The sequence below is a fragment of the Periplaneta americana genome, chromosome 11 (assembly GCF_040183065.1).
Source record: "Periplaneta americana isolate PAMFEO1 chromosome 11, P.americana_PAMFEO1_priV1, whole genome shotgun sequence".
Lineage (NCBI taxonomy): Eukaryota > Metazoa > Arthropoda > Insecta > Blattodea > Blattidae > Periplaneta > Periplaneta americana.
This window is the reverse complement of record NC_091127.1, coordinates 16945001-16963540: the sequence shown is the minus strand read 5'-3', so window position 1 is coordinate 16963540 and position 18540 is coordinate 16945001. Positions and strand designations below refer to the sequence as shown.

Genomic DNA, 18540 nt, shown 5'->3' with positions numbered 1-18540 from the left:
CAATTTAGACCACACGCTAACAGTGTGCCTGCCAGTGTGAGCGTTAAGTCTTATCGAACCCTCCTCCGTATAGCGTGTACGGCTGAAGCCATTACCTCGCTATCAAGAAAAAACGGGTAATAAAATCTGCCTGTACAACTGAATGGCGGTCGGCCTGTTCTACGACAGTAATATTGCTCAAAACAATGTGCAGTGACACACACATGACGTACAACTAGATCGTGCAAGCGGGGACGTGAGCGGGGAATAGCTGCGTTTTACTCAACCATTTTACGAACTTTTGCTGCAGAAGACAGCATTCAGTGACGTGCAGACACGGTTAGGTTTCTGTTTAAATTCAATTGGAGTGGAAATATTGATTTATTCATTAAAAAACAGTCGTGGTATCATAGACATGTCAAAAAGAAAAAAAAACTTACTTACAAATGGCGTTTAAGAAACCCGGAGACTCATTGTCGCCCTCCCAATCCTGAGCAAGATTAATCCTGTCTCTAACTTCGTATCCTACCTTCCTAAAATACATTTTTTTATATTCTCCTCTCATCTACGTCTCGGCCTCCCCAAAGGTTTTTTTTTCCCTCCGGCCTCCCTATTAACATTCCATATGCATTTCTGGTTTCGCCCAAACGTGCTACATGCCCTGCCCATCTCAAACGTCTGGATTTAATATTCCTAATTATGACAGATAAAGAATACAGTCCGTGCAGTTTTAAGTTGTGTAACTTTCTCCATTCTCCTGTAACTTCATCCCTCTTAGCCCCAAATATTTTCCTAAGCACCTTATTCTCAAACACGCTTAACCTATGTTCTTCTCTCAAAGTGAGAGTCCAAGTTTCACAACCATACAGAACAAACGGTAATATAACTGTTTTATAAATTATAAAACAAAATAATAATAATAATAATAATAATAATAATAATAATAATAATACTTACTTACAAATGGCTTTTAAGGAACCCGAAGGTTCATTGCCGCCCTCACATAAGCCCGCCATCGGTCCCTATCCTGAGCAAGATTAATCCAGTCTCTACCATCATATCCCACCTCCCAAAAATACATTTTTATATTATCCTCTCATCTACGTCTCGCCCTTCCCAAAGGTCTTTTTCCCTCCGGCCTCCCAACTAACACTCTATATGCATTTCTGGGTTCGCCCATACGTGCTATATGCCCTGCCCAACTCAAACCTCTGAATTTAATATTCCTAATTATGTCAGGTGAAGAATACAATGCGTGCAATTTTGCGTTGTGTAACTTTCTCCATTCTCCTGTAACTTCATGCCTCTTAGCCTCAAATATTTTCCTAAGCACCTTATTCTCAAACACGCTTAACTTATGTTCTTCTCTCAAAGTGAGAGTCCAAGTTTCACAATCATACAGAACAAACGGTAATATAACTGTTTTATAAATTATAAAAAAAATAAATAATAATAATAATAATAATAATAATAATAATAATACTTACTTACAAATGGCTTTTAAGGAACCCGAAGGTTCATTGCCGCCCTCACATAAGCCCGCCATCGGTCCCTATCCTGTGCAAGATTAATCCAGTCTCTATCATCATATCCCACCTCCCTCAAATCCATTTTAATATTATCTTCCCATCTACGTCTCGGCCTCCCTAAAGGTCTTTTTCCCTCCGGTCTCTCAACTAACACTCTATATGCATTTCTGGATTCGCCCATAATAATAAATAATAATAATAATAATAATAATAATAATAATAATAATACTTACTTACTGGCTTTTGAGGAACCCGGAGGTTCATTGCCGCCCTCACATAAGCCCGCCATCGGTCCCTATTCTGATCAAGATTAATCCAGTCTCTATCATCATTTCCCACCTCCCTCAAATCCATTTTAATATTATCCTCTCATCCACGTCTCGCCCTTCCCAAAGGTCTTTTTCCCTCCGGCCTCCCAACTAAAACTCTATATGCATTTCTGGGTTCGCCCATACGTGCTACATGTCCTGCGCATCTCAAACATCTGGATTTAATATTTGTAATTATGTCAGGTGAAGAATACAATGCGTGCAGTTCTGTGTTGTGTAACTTTCTCCATTCTCCTATAACTTCATCCCTCTTAGCCCCAAATATTTTCGAAAGCATCTTATTCTCGAACATCCTTAACCTCTGTTCCGCTCTCAAAGTTGTTGTTGTTCTCTAATGCCAGGTGTTTGACAATAAAGTCATTTGACCTCTTGCACTCCAATATTTTTCAATGATATTATCATGGCCAGCCACTGAAGCACAATTTTGAGGCCTCTCTCAAAGTAAGAGTCCAAGTTTCACAACCATACAGAACAACCGGTAGTATAACTGTTTTATAAATTCTATCTTTAAGGATTTTTGAGAGCAGACTGGAATATAATAGAGGCCGGAGGGAATAAGATCTTTGGGGAGGCCGAGACGTAAACAAAATAATAATATTAAAATGGATTTGAGGGAGGTGGAATATGATGGTAGGGACTGGATTAATCTTGCTTAGGATAGGGACCGATGGCGGGCTTATGTGAGGGCGGCAATGAACCTCCGGGGTCCTTAAAAGCCATAAAGTAAGTAAGTAAGGAAGTAAGTAAGACTGGAATATAAAAGCTTCTTAACCGAATAGAAACAGGTATTTCCCATATTTATTCCGCGTTTAATTTCCTCCCGAGTGTCATACTATATCAACAGTAGTTTCCATAAATTCATTTATATCATAAAAACGGTTTTTGATTAGCTAGTCACGAACAACACATTTAAATCTATTAAAATTAACAATATATGCACCATAAGTAAGTTTATTAAACATAGACAATGCAATTGATGTAAACCATTGTTTAAACTTGGCTAATCTAACCCTAGGGGTCACAAGGTGGTAATTATGTCTTGTAGAATAATGATGAATCTCACTATGTGGATAATAACTGTTTAAATTTGATTTAATTTTAATCAAACAATGGAAAATATACAAATTAACAATAGTTTCTTTTTTTCAGAAATAAATAAAGGTCTTCAGTGCGTAACAAAATCAGAATCGGTCGAAACTTTTTTTTTTTGCAAAAGAAGAACTTGATCAATTTTATGACAATTTCTCCACAAATTAATACCATAAGTAATTATACAGGGTGATCCGTTTGGGTATGGATAAAATAAAAACACCGTGATCATTTACTATTGAACTTCATTTGTTGAAACTTTGTGCATACAACACTGAAAGATGGGAGATTCCTCAGAGCTCAACATGACCCCCATCGCGCACCCTGCACAACTCATAACGGTGATGCAATTAAGCACATGTCCATTGTAACATAAGAGGGGTGATTTTTTTAAAAGCTTGAGTAATTTTTACTCTCAGACCATCAATGTTCCTGGGTTTCTGTGAATAGATAATGTCTTTAACAAAACCCCACACAAAGAAGTCAGGAGGGGTTAGATCTGGGGAGTTTGGGAGCCAAGCCAAGAGATAGCTGCTTCTCGTACTGGGTTTCGTCTGCGATCTCCTACATGATTTTTAAAAACAAAACCTGTTTCTACAAATTTTCGATACCACAACATTACGGAATCGTATTTAGGTATATTACGCACACCATACTCACGTCGAAATTCCTTTTGAACTCTTTTAACACTCTCAAATTTAGAATACCAGAGAACACATTGTGCCCGCTGTTGATTTGTAGTAGCCATTTTAATCATCTATGATTTTCATTTGTCTTTCAGATTATGCATTGTTGATTGTCATATATGGAAACTTCCATCTTTTAATCATAATATAACCAGCAAGAAATTTTTCCTACTATCATAATAGCTTTATAATAATAAATTAATATTATCCATGCCCAAACTGATCAGATTGTAATATTAAAAAAAGCAAAATATGAGGTTTTGAGAAATTCATTTGGTACAATGTATCTAAGTCTCCTTAATAAATAGATTGCTCTTGTCAATCTGATATACAGGTCGTTAATATAATCTTCCCAAGTTAATTCGGAGCCAAGAACAACAAATAAGAGTTAAACCTGTTGAAGGGTATTATAACATACAGTACCTCTCTTCGCAACGAAAATAAAATGCTCTAGGTCTTGTTATCATCAAGGCGAAAACCAAGAAGTAGCTTTTTCAAAAGATAGGCCTAGTTGAATATGTATGTCAATATTATTTCTTTCAGGATCATGAAGACATTCGTGTCTTCTCATTACAGAGAAAGGGCATTCTTTCTTACGTCATCCTCGAACTCATCGATGACACCGCAGTTTCATCAATTCGTTCATAAATTCAGCAGGATTTCATCAGTGTTCATCGGAACCGTTTTAAATTCATCGTTGCCCATCAGACTCACTGGATTTTAAAACTCATGACTCTGATGGATTATACATGCGCGGTTTGTGATTGATTGTTGTCACGTGTAACGCATAATAAATTACAGAGAAGCGTTAATGAGGTCAATACAAAATAAACATTGCACTCAAATGTTATTAAAAATTGATTACTGTATATTCTTGACGAAAATATGAACTGTTCATCGAAATCTAAAACGACTTCTGAAAGCTAAGACGATGTGCCACTTCATCGAATCATCGTGTTTAATTAAAAGCAGAAAATTACATATCAAAAACCAGAACCACATTAAGATTGCTATGTTTCGCTGCAGTGACACGAGCTCCGAATGACATTTTAGGATTTTCACATTTGTATTATTTTGTATCGGAGATTTATGATCTGAAAGTTAGTACTGTATCACAGTTTCTCACCTCAGGCTGAATCTTCGTTGTCAGTGGATTCTTAATCACGCGCTGGTAAACATGAGCTTTGAACTATATTCACTAATTCTTTGACTGTATGTAAACAAAACAAAACCTTCGGCCTGTCACGCGGCAGTCCAGGTTCGAGTCCTAGGTCTAGTCTAGAATTTTTCATATGACTATTACACTTTTACTACATCATACTACTTTTGACCAATAAAACGGTACGAAAGGATGTATTTCAACCAATCATGACTGTTTATCGCTACAATTGTATCACTTCCCTAACATTTGTTTGTTTTTATCACTTCCCTAGTACTTGTTTCTTTGTTTGTCAACATTTCAAACTGCAAATCCTTTACGGAATACTATAAAACATGCTTCGCGATCGTCATTTGTTTCCCGCATAGATAGTCGACTGAAAATGGCGCTCCGTTCAAACGTTTTGGTGAAGCTAACATTAGTGAAACATAATTATTAGTAAGTCAATTAATACCTATTTTATTGTATTAGAGTACTTTATTCCTTCTAATTTTTATATGCTTTCTTCTGTTTTCATCATCTCCCTACCATTTGTTTCTTTATTTGCCTACATTTCAAGCTGCAAATTCTTTATGGTACTATAAAACATGCTTTGCGATCGCCATTTGTTCACTGCTTATAGACAGTCAACTGAAAATGGCGGATCCGTTCAAACGTTTTGATGAAGCTAACATTAGTGGAATAGAATACTTTATTTCTTCTAATCTTTATATACTTTCTTCTAATCGTGTAACAGTCAATTAAATCCCACTCGAGTTTTGATTTTCTTTAGATAACTCCATTTCGTCATCATTCCATAGCATTTCAGAAACGCCGGCTGGAGACGTACGGAGGGGGGGATGATCTAGGGATGAGTAGGGTTGCCTGCTCGAAACTTGGATACTCAGCGAAACTTAGAGTAGTCAGCGGGTTGTGGGTTGGGAATGCGCCTAGCGCTGTACATCTTGTAGGTCGCAGTGCTGAATAATAGTTTCCCTCCCGAAATTCAATTAAAAAACAAAACAAAGATTATAGTAAAATAGTAAACTTCCCGCATTAAATCTGTGGTACAAGGGTTACAGAGACTGTTCAACTTATAGGATGAATTTGCGATATTGGCCAATATCGTTTCAGAACCGCATTAAAATCAACCAATCACAGTTGTGTTTCTTGATAAGATGCCTAGTACAATAATTCAGTGTCAATCACAGAAAATCTAGAAATGTCAACAAAATTTAACTTTGAAATTGCGTTTTCAATAACTGTAGCTTCAAGTAATAAATAAATGTCTGTAAAAACCTTTCATGTGTTTATTCTGTTAATGTAATAATATTTCAGCTTATCTTACTTTTGAGGTTAAGTATTGTTGTTTCGTATTTCCGCTCTGAGTAGTTGGCAATAGTATCTAGTATGCCGTGATAGACAGCAGTTTGTTTTTGAACTCCATTACAAGGAAACATAATAATGTTTTATTGCTGTGATTTATAATAATTATTATGATATACGTAAGTAATTGTTTTAATTTTATTCTTGGATTAATATTATTATATTGCACTCGTGTAATTATTACAGTTAACAACCCTTCTCATTTGAATGGATAAACAAACATTATTCGGATTGATAAACAATAACAATATTCCAATGTGTTTACATACAACATACCAGTTACTGTTGTCTATCCCTGAAAACAGTTCTTGTCTTCTTAATAGTATGGGTAGCTTATTAAATTTCATTCCGTTCATTAGGCACACTTCAATCTTACTGCAAATAAATTACATTTATTTATCCTAATTCCATTACCCGAATTTCTGTATAGGCGTTACACGAAATCATAGGATTTCCTCAAATTCTCCGTCACTTCTTAACTTCAATAGGCTATTTAGAGATTTGCATGGAAAAAATCCGAAATGCTCTGAGAAACCTATCCGACTGATGGTTTGTCCTCTCAAAATCTCGTAGAATTTATTGGGATCGAAATCCGATGCATGCAATGAGATTTCGTCTGGCGATTGAGCTATGATAGGCAACTATTGACGAAAGATTGGTATGAAAATGACAGTGACAAGCCTATAGACAGTAGGAAAAGCTGTGGACTGTCAGTAAATGTTTACAGCTAGTATTTTAAGCCATTCAGTGTAGAGATCGTATTCTGTATTAGCTTGACATTTATAAATGCTCCATTCAACCATATCCCATACCAGTTTACTCCGCGAGAACATGCAGTGCTCAGTAGTCAAATGAAAAATCCAGTAATAAGGAAAGAACAGCGGTAGAGTTACTTTGCGAAATATTATCCCAGAATCCTATTCTAATTACCAGCGCTAATATGCTACCAATAAGGCCTACATTCCTAATCTTTACACGAGAATACTACATTTCCACTCACTCTACCAATGTTGTTGTTGTTGTTTTCTAATGCCAGGCGTTTGACAATAAAGTCATTTGACCTCTTGAACTCCAATATTTTTCAAAGATATTATCATGACCAGCCACTGAAGCACAGATTTTGAGGTGTTCCGAATCCATTTCTTGGTTTGAGTTGCACAATGGGCAGTTAGGGGACTGATATATTCCAATTCTATGCAGGTGTTTGGCCAAACAGTCATGGCCTGTTGCCAATCTAAATGCAGCTACAGACGATTTTCGTGGTAAATCGGGAATTAACTGTGGATTTTGTTGCAGAGAGTTCCATTTTTTCCCTTGAGATTGTGTTATCAAATTTTGTTTGTTGAAGTCTAAGTACGTAGATTTAATAAATCTTTTCACAGAGTAATACATAGATTTAGTAACAGGTCTGTAAGTAGCAATGCTGCCCTTCTTTGCTAAAGCATCCGCATTCTCGTTTCCCAGGATTCCACAATGGGATGGTATCCATTGGAATACAATTCTTTTATTGAGTGATATTAATTGAGAGAGCATTGTAGTTATTTCTGCTGTTTGAGATGAAGGTGTGTGTTTAGAGACTATTGATAGAATAGCTGCTTTGGAGTCTGACAATATAACTGCATTCTTAAATTTATTGATGTGGCATAGAAGATTCCTGAGACTTTCACTTATTGCTATGATTTCTCCATCAAAACTTGTTGTTCCATACCCAAGAGATCTATAAAGTGAGAAGAGACAGCACGTAACACCTGCACCGGCACCTTGTTCTCTGGAGATCAAGGATCCGTCAGTGTATAAATGAAGCCAGTTTTGTGGAGGGTATCTAATATTAATTGTCTCTAAAGACAATTGTTTTAGTATTTCAGTGTTTACTTCTGATTTTAGTATTTCTTCTACTCTACCAATGTAAACCAGCCGTTCTCCAACAGCCACTCCGTAAATCTCAGTTACAATAGGTTGGTTGTCATGATTCGATGAAGAAATAACTATACAATATTACTATGTGAATCTGTAATAGACTAACGTTTGGTTTTAAAGTTAAAAATCTTTCCTTGGGAATACAATTAAAACCGAGAATCCCATATCGTAGATTTACAGCACTTAAGTTAACTGTGTCCTTGATGGAAAGGGTTGTAAGGGAAATTTTCCGGTTACTTGCTTCTGTTCTTACTAGCGTTCTGCTCTGTTGTCAGATGTAATTCAAGATATCTCGTGAAACTTATGAGCATAGGTAGGAAGTTCGTACCAAAATCGTAGACTTCAGTTGTGTACAGTGAGGAGTATAGGTGTCACCCGCGCCTCGCCCTGCTCCCGCTCGCTACAGACGATAAGCAGTTCACATAAACAATGCATAGTATCATTCTGTGGAGTTATGTAGGCCTACATCGTGAATTGTTTGAAGAATATTGTTAACTTATATTAATATTTTAGGTTCTGAACAAAGTGAGCTATTCTGTTGTTATTTTACTCTTTACGTAGTGTTAATATTAAGTATGATTCCAAAAAAAGGAAACTCATTTGTTATTAAATAATTATGCAAACAGGATTATGTAACACGTTTATTTTTTCCCGGATTATTGTTCGTTAAATGTTGACGTCTCGTGTTGCTATGCATTCGGTTGCATTACAGTCCAAGTTCAACATCGGAATTACGATACGAACTTCTAGCTGTCATTACAATACAAATGAAAAAATTTCTTGAAAACAATTATGGTTTTAATATTATTTATATGGCACATACGAGATACACTATTAGATTCACAAAGTAGTTGTTCACTGATGATAGTAAGAAATATTGCATCTTATTTCAGATTTGCTTCAGTAACGTCTTGTGACGTAGTACGAATATTTTGAGAGTACAAATATTGTTTTTATTTTTTTCTGAACATAAACGGAGTATTTATTTTGATAAAATGAAAATGTTCATTGTTATTTCTTATAATGAGGCTAGAATCATAATTGTATACTTTGTATGTTATTTTTATATGTATGGTACTGTTCTCCAACCAGGAGATTAACCGTGAAAGGAATGTGCTTGCTATTGCGTCATCTATTGGAGCGAAGTAGATAGATAATATTACCGTTGTAATGTCAGTTTAAAAAACATGCGCTCTCTGGATATGTTATTTCCTGTATAGAGGGATTAAAATACCAGGAAATTAACCGTGATCTAATTTTGTAACTAGGGTAGTATAAATATGTGTGTATCAGTGCTGTGAGAGTTAGCCAATGGAGATGCGTCTACCCACGTGTGTAACCTTATGACATCTTATGACATCAACTTCATTCACAGCATTACCCCTCTGCGTCTCATTCCCCTGAGACTTTCTCCTGGTTGGAGTACAGTAATCTCTGGTCGGCGGGAAAAGGCACATAAGTAAAAAAAAAGTCGATTTTCCTGTTGTACCTAATTACATAAGTCTAGTATTTTTTTTATAATTTTTTAAATAATAAAATTTCTTGTATTTTAAATTGAAAGGGGTCTTACTTTAACCAACAATAAGTAAAAAAAAGTCGATTTTCCTGTTGTACCTAATTACATAAGTTTAGTATTTTTTATAATTTTTTTAATAATAAAATTTCTTGTATTTTAAATTGAAAGGGGTCTTACTTTAACCAACATACATGAATTTCATTATTATAGTTATATTCAGTTAAGAATAATTTAGAAAGAAAGTCTCTCCTGAAAAATTATTTTTTTTTATTTATGTACCTTTTCCCGCCTACCAAAGAAATTATTTTAGATTGGGAGTTATGAAGTTTATGATTACAAATTATTGTTTTTTTTATTATTCGTTTATTATTTTCTTGTTCTAAGGCTGTGGACGATTGCAGCATATGTTTTGTTATCACCCGGCTGTACATGTTTGTCGTTCTGGTTCACTGACATTGAAAGCTGCGCTACTACTTTTCATTCGGTAGAGATATAGTCCAAGCTCACACAACTTAACAGTCATTGTACCACCTTCCTAGCTCTGCTTATGAGATAAACAAGATTCCAAATGCCAGAGTACGCAAAGCAATCCGATAGGTTGTAATGTGTCTGGAGCTTGACAGCGGCCAGGCCCTTGGAATGCAGCAGGAACGGTAGGTAGAATATGCTGCGCAGTTGTTTGGATATCAGCAAACTTCTGCATACTCGGAGAAAGTGAACCTGTCAAGTCATTCTTCTGCTGATCGAGTAATTGTTTCTATAGTAACAAACATTCATCTATACTAATAATAAATCTGTAGCCGAAATTTTTCTGGTAATTTTCGATTTTCCAAAAATAATTGGTCCTAACATATATAATTAACCACCCTGAAACCGAAAATCGCTTTTTTGAAATTTTTGTTTGTATGTCTGTCTGTATGTTTGTTACCTTTTCACGCGATAATGCCTGAACGGATTTCGATGAAAATTGGAATATAAATTAAGTTCGTTGTAACTTAGATTATAGGCTATATGGCATTCAAAATACTTTATTTAAAAGGGGGTTATAAGGGGGCCTGAATTAAATAAATCGAAATATCTCGCTTATTATTGATTTTTATGAAAAATGTGACATAACAAAAGTTTCTTTAAAAATAATTTGCGACAAGTTTTATTCCTTGAAAAATTTTTATAGGACTGATATTTAATGAGATAAATGAGTTTTAAAATTAAAATAACTGCCATCTAAGGCCGTGTAATGAAATAAACAAATGACTTCGTCTATAAGGGGCCTTGGTCAACAACAATCGAAAGCTATGAAACATAGCCTACAGACAATGTTTCTATGCTTGTATGGAGTAATATCGGAAGCTAAATTAACCGATTTGTATAATTAATTATTATTTCACCATTGGAAAGTGTAGTTTCTGTAGATGGACATAATGCTATAATGTTATTACAGTAACGTCTGAGTAAATCGAGGACAGGTAAGATTAAAATAGCTTCTTATGCACAGAACATTTGATAGGCTATTTTGTACATTCGTTTTCTGTATTTTTTAAAATAATATTTATGTACACTCATTTTAATCTCAGAGAATTAACGAACAACGAGAGTGTATTGATTTAGTATGCAGTAATAGTACGTTAGCTTAGCAATCCATTATTTTAGCATAATTCAAATTTTAACTATGCTCAATTGAATCGTGTTAAAATACATAAAATATATATGCAATAAATGCAATGCAAAAAAAAAAAAAATTAGGTAATGAGCGAAGCAGATCATCTTGCGCTGTTGTAAAAGTTGTTCCCTGGATCAAACATCCTATTTTAATTATGTAATTACTTTATATTTATTTCTAACGGGTGCAGCGGAGCGCACGGGTACGGCTAGTGAACAATAAAGGACTCGACTTATATGTAAGAAAAAAATGTTAAACTCACCGTCCACTGAAAGTATGAAGAAGGATCTGCGAAGGGCCAGCGGGGCTCCAGCCACGACCTGTGCACAGGGGGGTGCTCCGTGGTCCTGGGCAGGGGCTCCGGGGTCACAGTGGGCTCCTCCACGCTGCGGTTGTCCTTCCCCACGGTGGCGGACACGACGATGTGCGTGGTGCTGTTGCGGGGATCGTCCGGAAGAGCCTTCTTCTTGCTGGGGCCGCCGTGATCGTGGTCCTTGGCGGCGGTGCCCTCCTCCAGCAGCCCGCTGACGTCCTGCACGGTGGTCAGCGCCTCCTCCGTGGAGGTCAGCGTGCTCGGCGCCTCCGTCATCCTCACCGTGGTCGGAGGACTCGTGCTGGGGGCGGACGTGCTCGTCTCCTCGGTGGTGCTAGGCGCCGGAGTCGTGGTGCTGGTGGTCGTGGTGACATTGTGGTGCAACGTCCTGTTCCTCGGCACCACGTGGTGCGCGTGGTGGCCGCCGTGGTGGTGCGCAGTACCGCTGAAGCGCTGGAAGGCCGAGGGCAAGGCTCCTAGATCTGTTGATACAAGCAGCGGTACCACGACGGCGGCGCCGACTACACCGCACGCTAGGATCAGTGTCAGGATGAGGATCGTGGCCGTCCGCCCCCTTCTGGCCCGCCGCCGGACCCCCGCGCCGCTGCGCCCCCCAGCGGAGATCGCGACAGAAGCGTTGGAATCTTCCTGCTGAGGCAGGATCGTGTATTGCAGCGAGTTTTCACCGTGACGCACTGTTTTGTACATTTTAGCAGCTGCGACGCTCACTTTCTCAACATGGCACACAAAGTCCTGTAGTCAGCGACGCTATATAAACGCTACAACTACTAAAACAAATGCCGATAAATATCCTTAGCAACGGCTTAAATGAAACTGTTTATAAAAACAAAACACTTCTCCAAGTCAGGATAAAACCTATAACCTCTTCACTCTTCTATAAAAACACTCGATAGTTCTTATATTCCGTACAAATGATGACTAAGTCTTTATTTTTTTCCTACTGACTCACCTCCGGGCTTTGCTTTCGAGGAACAGGACTTGGAATCCCTGTTGACACTTTTCAGTAACTCGTGTTCGTGACGTTAAGCGACTGCTTGCCAACTGCAGAGGTTATGTGACACGCTCAGAGTTCCCTGGAGCCCCCGTGCACGTGGGGCAGGCCCCTGCTATCAGTGCACACTGCCGCTTCACAGCAGACAACGTCGGCGGCGGCGTCTTGCATCAGTAGCACACCGCGACGCGCAAGCCCACCCCGCAGATCAATACGCAGACGAGTTCTGCCAGACGCCTCCAGAGGGCGCCAGCTGACGGCTGTTGCACGACGCTGCACCAAGCGCCTCGTTATTGCAGACTACTGCGTTGTTTAGCTACGTGAACCGGACCTTGAAATTAACACCATGAACGCGCTTAGACTAACAACAACGAACTAATTTCATTCACGTATTCTTATGCTAGTACATCGTTTCTTCCTTTTATATAAATACTAAGTAATTTATTTACTTTTATAATAATAATAATCATCATCATCATCATCATAATGTATTTTTATGTCTCGTGACGAGAATATTGTACGAAATGGAAATATAAAAATTGGAAATTTATCTTTTGAAGAGGTGGAGAAGTTCAAATATCTTGGTACAACAGTAACAAATATAAATTATACTCGGGGGGGAAATTAAACGCAGAATAAATATGGGAAATGCCTGTTATTATTCGGTTGAGAAGCTTTTATCATCCAGTCTGCTGTCAAAATATCTGAAAGTTAGAATTTATAAAACAGTTATATTACCGGTTGTTCTTTACGGTTGTGAAACTTGGACTCTCACTTTGAGAGAGGAACATGGGTTAAGGGTGTTTGAGAATAAGGTGCTTAGGAAAATATTTAGGGTTAAGAGGGATGAAGGTACAGGAGAATGGAGAAAGTTACACAACACAGAACTGCATGCATTGTATTCACCTGACATAATTAGGAACATTAAATCCAGACGTTTGAGATGGGCAGGGCATGTAGCACGTATGGGCGAATCCAGAAATGAATATAGAGTGTTAGTTGGGAGGCCGGAGGGAAGAAGACCTTTAGGGAGGCCGAGATGTAGATGGGAAGATAATATTAAAATGGATTTGAGGGAGGTGGGATATGATGATAGAGAATGGATTAATCTTGCTCAGGATAGGGACCAATGGCAGGCTTATGTGAGGGCGGCAATGAACCTCCGGGTGGCTTAAAAGCCAGTAAGTAAGTAATAATGTATTTAGTTTAGCAATTTTTAGCTTCTTATAATTTAACTTCATTATTTTTCCATTTGTTATAAATTATTACTTCAAATTTATTTTTAATTTTAAATGTGGTTTTACTTGCAAATGTTTTACTTATTTCAAATTTCACTTGTCACCTCATTTTATTAGGCTAGTGCATTTAACAGTTACACAGTGTGCACCTTTCAGAACATAGGAAGGGTGATAGTAGAAGGAAAAAGAATAAAATGCATAAGATTTGCTGATGATATGGCATTGTTAGCAGAAGAGGAGACAATACTAAGGGATATGCTACCGAGGCTAAATAACAGCTGTGGCCAGTATGGGATGAAGATAAATACAAACAAGACGAAGATCATGGTTATAGGAAGAAAAATGAAGAAGGTAAACGTGCGAATTCGAAATAAGGCAGTAGAGCAAGTGGACAGCTTCAAATATGTCTTGGGGTGTACTATAAGCAGTAACATGAGCTGCTGCCAGGAAGTCAAAGGGAGGATAGCAATAGCAAAGGAAGTTTTTAATAGAAAAAGAAGTATCTTATACTGTCTTCTGGAAAAAGAATCAAGAAAAAGACTGCGAAGTGTTTGTGTGGAGTGTGGCATTGTATGGAGCAGAAAATTTGAACATTACGACGAAGTAAAGAGAAGCGACTAGAAGCATTTGAAATGTAGATATGGAGAAGAATGGAACATGTGAAATGGACAGACAGAATAAGAAATGAAGCTGTGTTGGAAAGAGTGGGTGAAGAAAGAAATGCTGAAATTGATTAGGGAGAGAGAAAAGAATTGGTTGAGAAAAAACTGCCTACTGAAGGATGCACTGGAAGGAATGGTGAACGAGGGAAGAGTTCGAGACAGAAGAAGATATCAGATGATAGACGACATTAAGATATATATTGATCATATGCGGAGACAAAGAGGAAGGCAAAAAATAGGAAAGATTGGAGAATACTGGGTTTGCAGTGAAAGACATGCTCTTGGGCAGAAAACTATGCATGGATGAAATGAATGGTGTGTCCTGTTATTAGATGCCATAAACTACAGGACAGTTTCTGGGAACTATAATAAGTAAATAAGTTTATATGAATAAATACTTTAAGAGTAAACTTATAGCAGTATACTGTACATTCCATCATTTCATCTGCTATGGGCACACTTTCAGCGTTGTTGCGTCTTGCTAAGGTTTGACCATAGTCTAGTATATACAGTCACAAAGCTTGAGTTATGATGGTACTAGGAACAATTGACTGTGCAGGTACTATTTCGCATTGTCTGTGATGAGGCGATAGTAGCGATCCTAGTGGTTAGCAACTATCTACGGATGCGTATTTACTACGTATTGAGCTTCGTGACTGTATATACTAGCCTGTGGTTCGACCACATTACGGTCATCGATTTCGTCAGTCTGTCCGTAACCCTCCATGGACACTGAACGGACATGACACTCCCGTGCCTTGGTCTGCACGCTAACCGACTTAAGTTCTTTCGATTTTTTTATGTGGGGGTACATGAAGACCAAGTTGTACTCCGCTACCATTGATATGACAGAGGATATGTACCATCGCATTGAATATTTGCACTTGCTATACGGGCTGAATTCAGAATCTCTGAACCCTGAGGGGGCTTGAGGTAAAATTAGTAGTAATTTCCTAACATAAGTTTTCTACTTCAGAACAGATTATCTGCAAATTCTGAGAGTCTGAAGTAGTGCTTTTCCCTTAACAGGAAAATATAAAACTTGGTTTCTAACATCGATATGAAAACTTACACAAGATCGATTATTAAGTACACTAGATCTGTCGAGAATAAAGAACCCAGGGCTAGTCTAGTCTACCTTTTAGATCAAATTTTCCAAATCGTTCTCCTGCCTATTTATCGATCCCATTAACTAAAACAGTCGTTAATTTTCTACATTTCTTTCGCAGATTACAGTTTCTTGAAAATAAAATTTTCACAATTTCTTCCTTCTTCCTTCACGCGAGAGCCCTAGAAGAGCCAAACCATGTCTGACCGTGAAACGAACGAGCCCGAGTTGGGACTTGTTACCTGGTTGGGATTTTTCTGTGGATTTTCCTCCAATCCATTAAGAGCAAATGCTGGTTAATTTTCGACTCTGGAACTTGTATTAATTTTGCTAGCGTTATCACATTCATTTCACTCAGACGCAAACATTGCAGTTGTTAAAGCGTCGTAAAATAAACCAATAATTAAAAAAGAGCCAAATCCGAGACGCCGACTGCTGTCCATACGTCCACATGTCACAGCAGAATTTCGCTTCTCAGTGTTGTTCCCCAAATTCATTACTGTGGTGAGTGAGCACTGGTACCATACACTGGTAGTAAAGTCGTTAAAAATTTCTTTCCCCATAGTGATTTCAGACTATTTTTGAACGGGGGGGAGGAGAAATAAAGAAGTGGAGTGGACAGAATAAACCGTTAAGATTTCTTCCCTGCTAATAGTTGCATTCCCATTTATCTATTATTATTATTATCATTATTATTATTATTATTATTATTATTATTATTTGGAATTGAAGGGGTTAGGCTACATCAGCTGCTTATCTATGCGGATGACGTAAATATGTTAGGAGAAAATCCACAAAAGATTACGGAAAATACGGGAATTTTACTTGAAGCAAGTAAAGAAATAGGTTTGGAAGTAAATCCCGAAAAGACAAAGTATGTGATTATGTCTCGTGACGAGAATATTGTACGAAATGGAAATATAAAAATTGGAAATTTATCCTTTGAAGAGGTGGAAAAATTCAAATACATGGCAGCAACAGTAACAAATATAAATTATATTCGGGAGGAAATTAAACACAGAATAAATATGGGAAATGTCTGTTATTATTCGGTTGCGAGGATTTTATCATCCAGTCTGCTGTCAAAAAATCTGGAAGTTAGAATTTATAAAACAGTTATATTACCGGTTGTTCTTTGTGGCTGTGAAACTTGGACTCTCACTTTGAGAGAGGAACATAGGTTAAGGATGTTTGAGAGTAAGGTGCTTCGGAAAATATTTGGGGCTAAGAAGGATGAAGTTACAGGAGAATGGAGAAAGTTACACAATGCAGAACTGCACGCATTGTATTCTTCACCTGACATAATTAGGAACATAAAATCCAGACGTTTGAGATGGGCAGGGCATGTAGCACGTATGGGGGAATCCAGAAATGCATAGAGTGTTAGTTGGGAGACCGGAGGAAAAAAGACCTTTGGGAAGGCCGAGACGTAGATGGGAGGATAATATTAAAATGGATATGATGATAGAGACTGGATTAATCTTGCACAGGATAGGGACCGATGGCGGGCTTATGTAAGGGCGGTAATGAACCTTCGGGTTCCTTAACCCTTTCTTACCTATAGATACCACATGGCAATAATTAACTTTATAGCGTTTATATACTTGTGTGTTACATATGAAGGTAAATTTTGCTGGATAACTTCTATTTCAATACATTTTCATCAATATAGTTTTGTTTCAAATGTTGCCACTCCCGTAACTTCGTCCTAATACAGCTATTTGTTTCAACATAGATTGCTTGTAAATTTAATTTGGGTTAGAAAGGGTTAAAAGCCATTTGTAAGTAAGTAAGTATTATTATTCGTGTCGTACTCGTCTAATGGGTGCGCCATGATTTTTGCTAATTTTGAATTTAAAAACTGAAGTAATCGATATGTAAGCTGAAATTTTATATTAACTACGGTACCTAGATTTCAAACTAAAGAGAGTCTAATCTGTGATATAGAGCAAATATTTTTTGAACTTATTTTTATACATAGCTGAAAACAAGGAAATGAACTCAATACTAATACTTTACGATTAAAATAAAACAGTTTCGACTTACCTGAATTCTCAAGGGAGGCGAACTCAGAGCTTTGGCGGAAATTTTCCTCTGGACACATGACACATCCTTCGAATTTATCGCTGCTCGGGATTCGAACTTGATAATCAATAAATATGAAACCAATTCTGAGCAGTAGACTTCTTGCGTCTTCAGCCTGAAAGATATTCTACGTTTATGATTTGATAATATGTAATAATCTTACGTAGAAAAGAAAGCTTTCAATAGAAAAAGGATCATTAACTGCGATCTCTAGAAAAATAACTAAGGAAGAGACTAGTGAAGTGCTTTGTGTGGAGTGTGGGATTGTACGGGGCAGAAACATAAACATTACGAAGAGGTGGAGAGAAGCGACTAGAAGCACTTCAAATGTGGATACGGAGAAGTATGAAATGGACAGACAGAATAAGAAATGAACCTGTGTTGGAAAGAGTGGGTGAAGAAAGAATGATGCTGAAACTGATCAGGAAGAGGAAAAGGAATTGACTGGGTCACTGGCTGAGAAGAAACTGTCTAGTGAAGGATGCACTGGAAGGAATGGTGAACTGGAGAAGAGTTCGGGGCAGGAGAAGATATCAGGCGATAGACGACATTAAGATATATGAATCATATGCGGAGACAAAGAAGAAGGCAGAAAAAAAAAATTGGAGAATGCTGGGTTTGCAGTGAAAGACCTGCGCCCTTGGGCAGAAAACTATTAATGACTGAATGATGAATTCTTTGGCAAAGCAAAAACAACGGACATTTTCAGAGTAACGGGATAGGAACAGAATAGGTTCTTCGAATATTAAAGAATTCCAGACTTGATGGTGTCAAGAAGACGTGCATGCTACATTCTGCACATTTTATTGGAAAAATCTAATTGTTGAACTTGTTCTCATTTACCTAATCGTTGTTTCTTCATCAAATGCTGTAGTGTTCATATAAAATTCATA

The 18540-nt window shown here is 37.5% G+C and overlaps 1 protein-coding gene across 1 annotated transcript in view; it reads right to left on the bottom strand.

Moving 5' to 3' along the window:
• The window catches only part of LOC138708853 (uncharacterized), a 425577-nt gene extending 412890 nt beyond the window's left edge, over positions 1-12687 (bottom strand). Inside the window, exon 1 of the mRNA XM_069839104.1 lies at positions 11492-12687. Within this exon, the coding sequence (XP_069695205.1) occupies positions 11492-12250 (759 nt within the window). The 5' untranslated portion in view covers positions 12251-12687. The remainder of the gene's footprint in view (positions 1-11491) is intronic.
• Positions 12688-18540: the final 5853 nt, after the last annotated feature.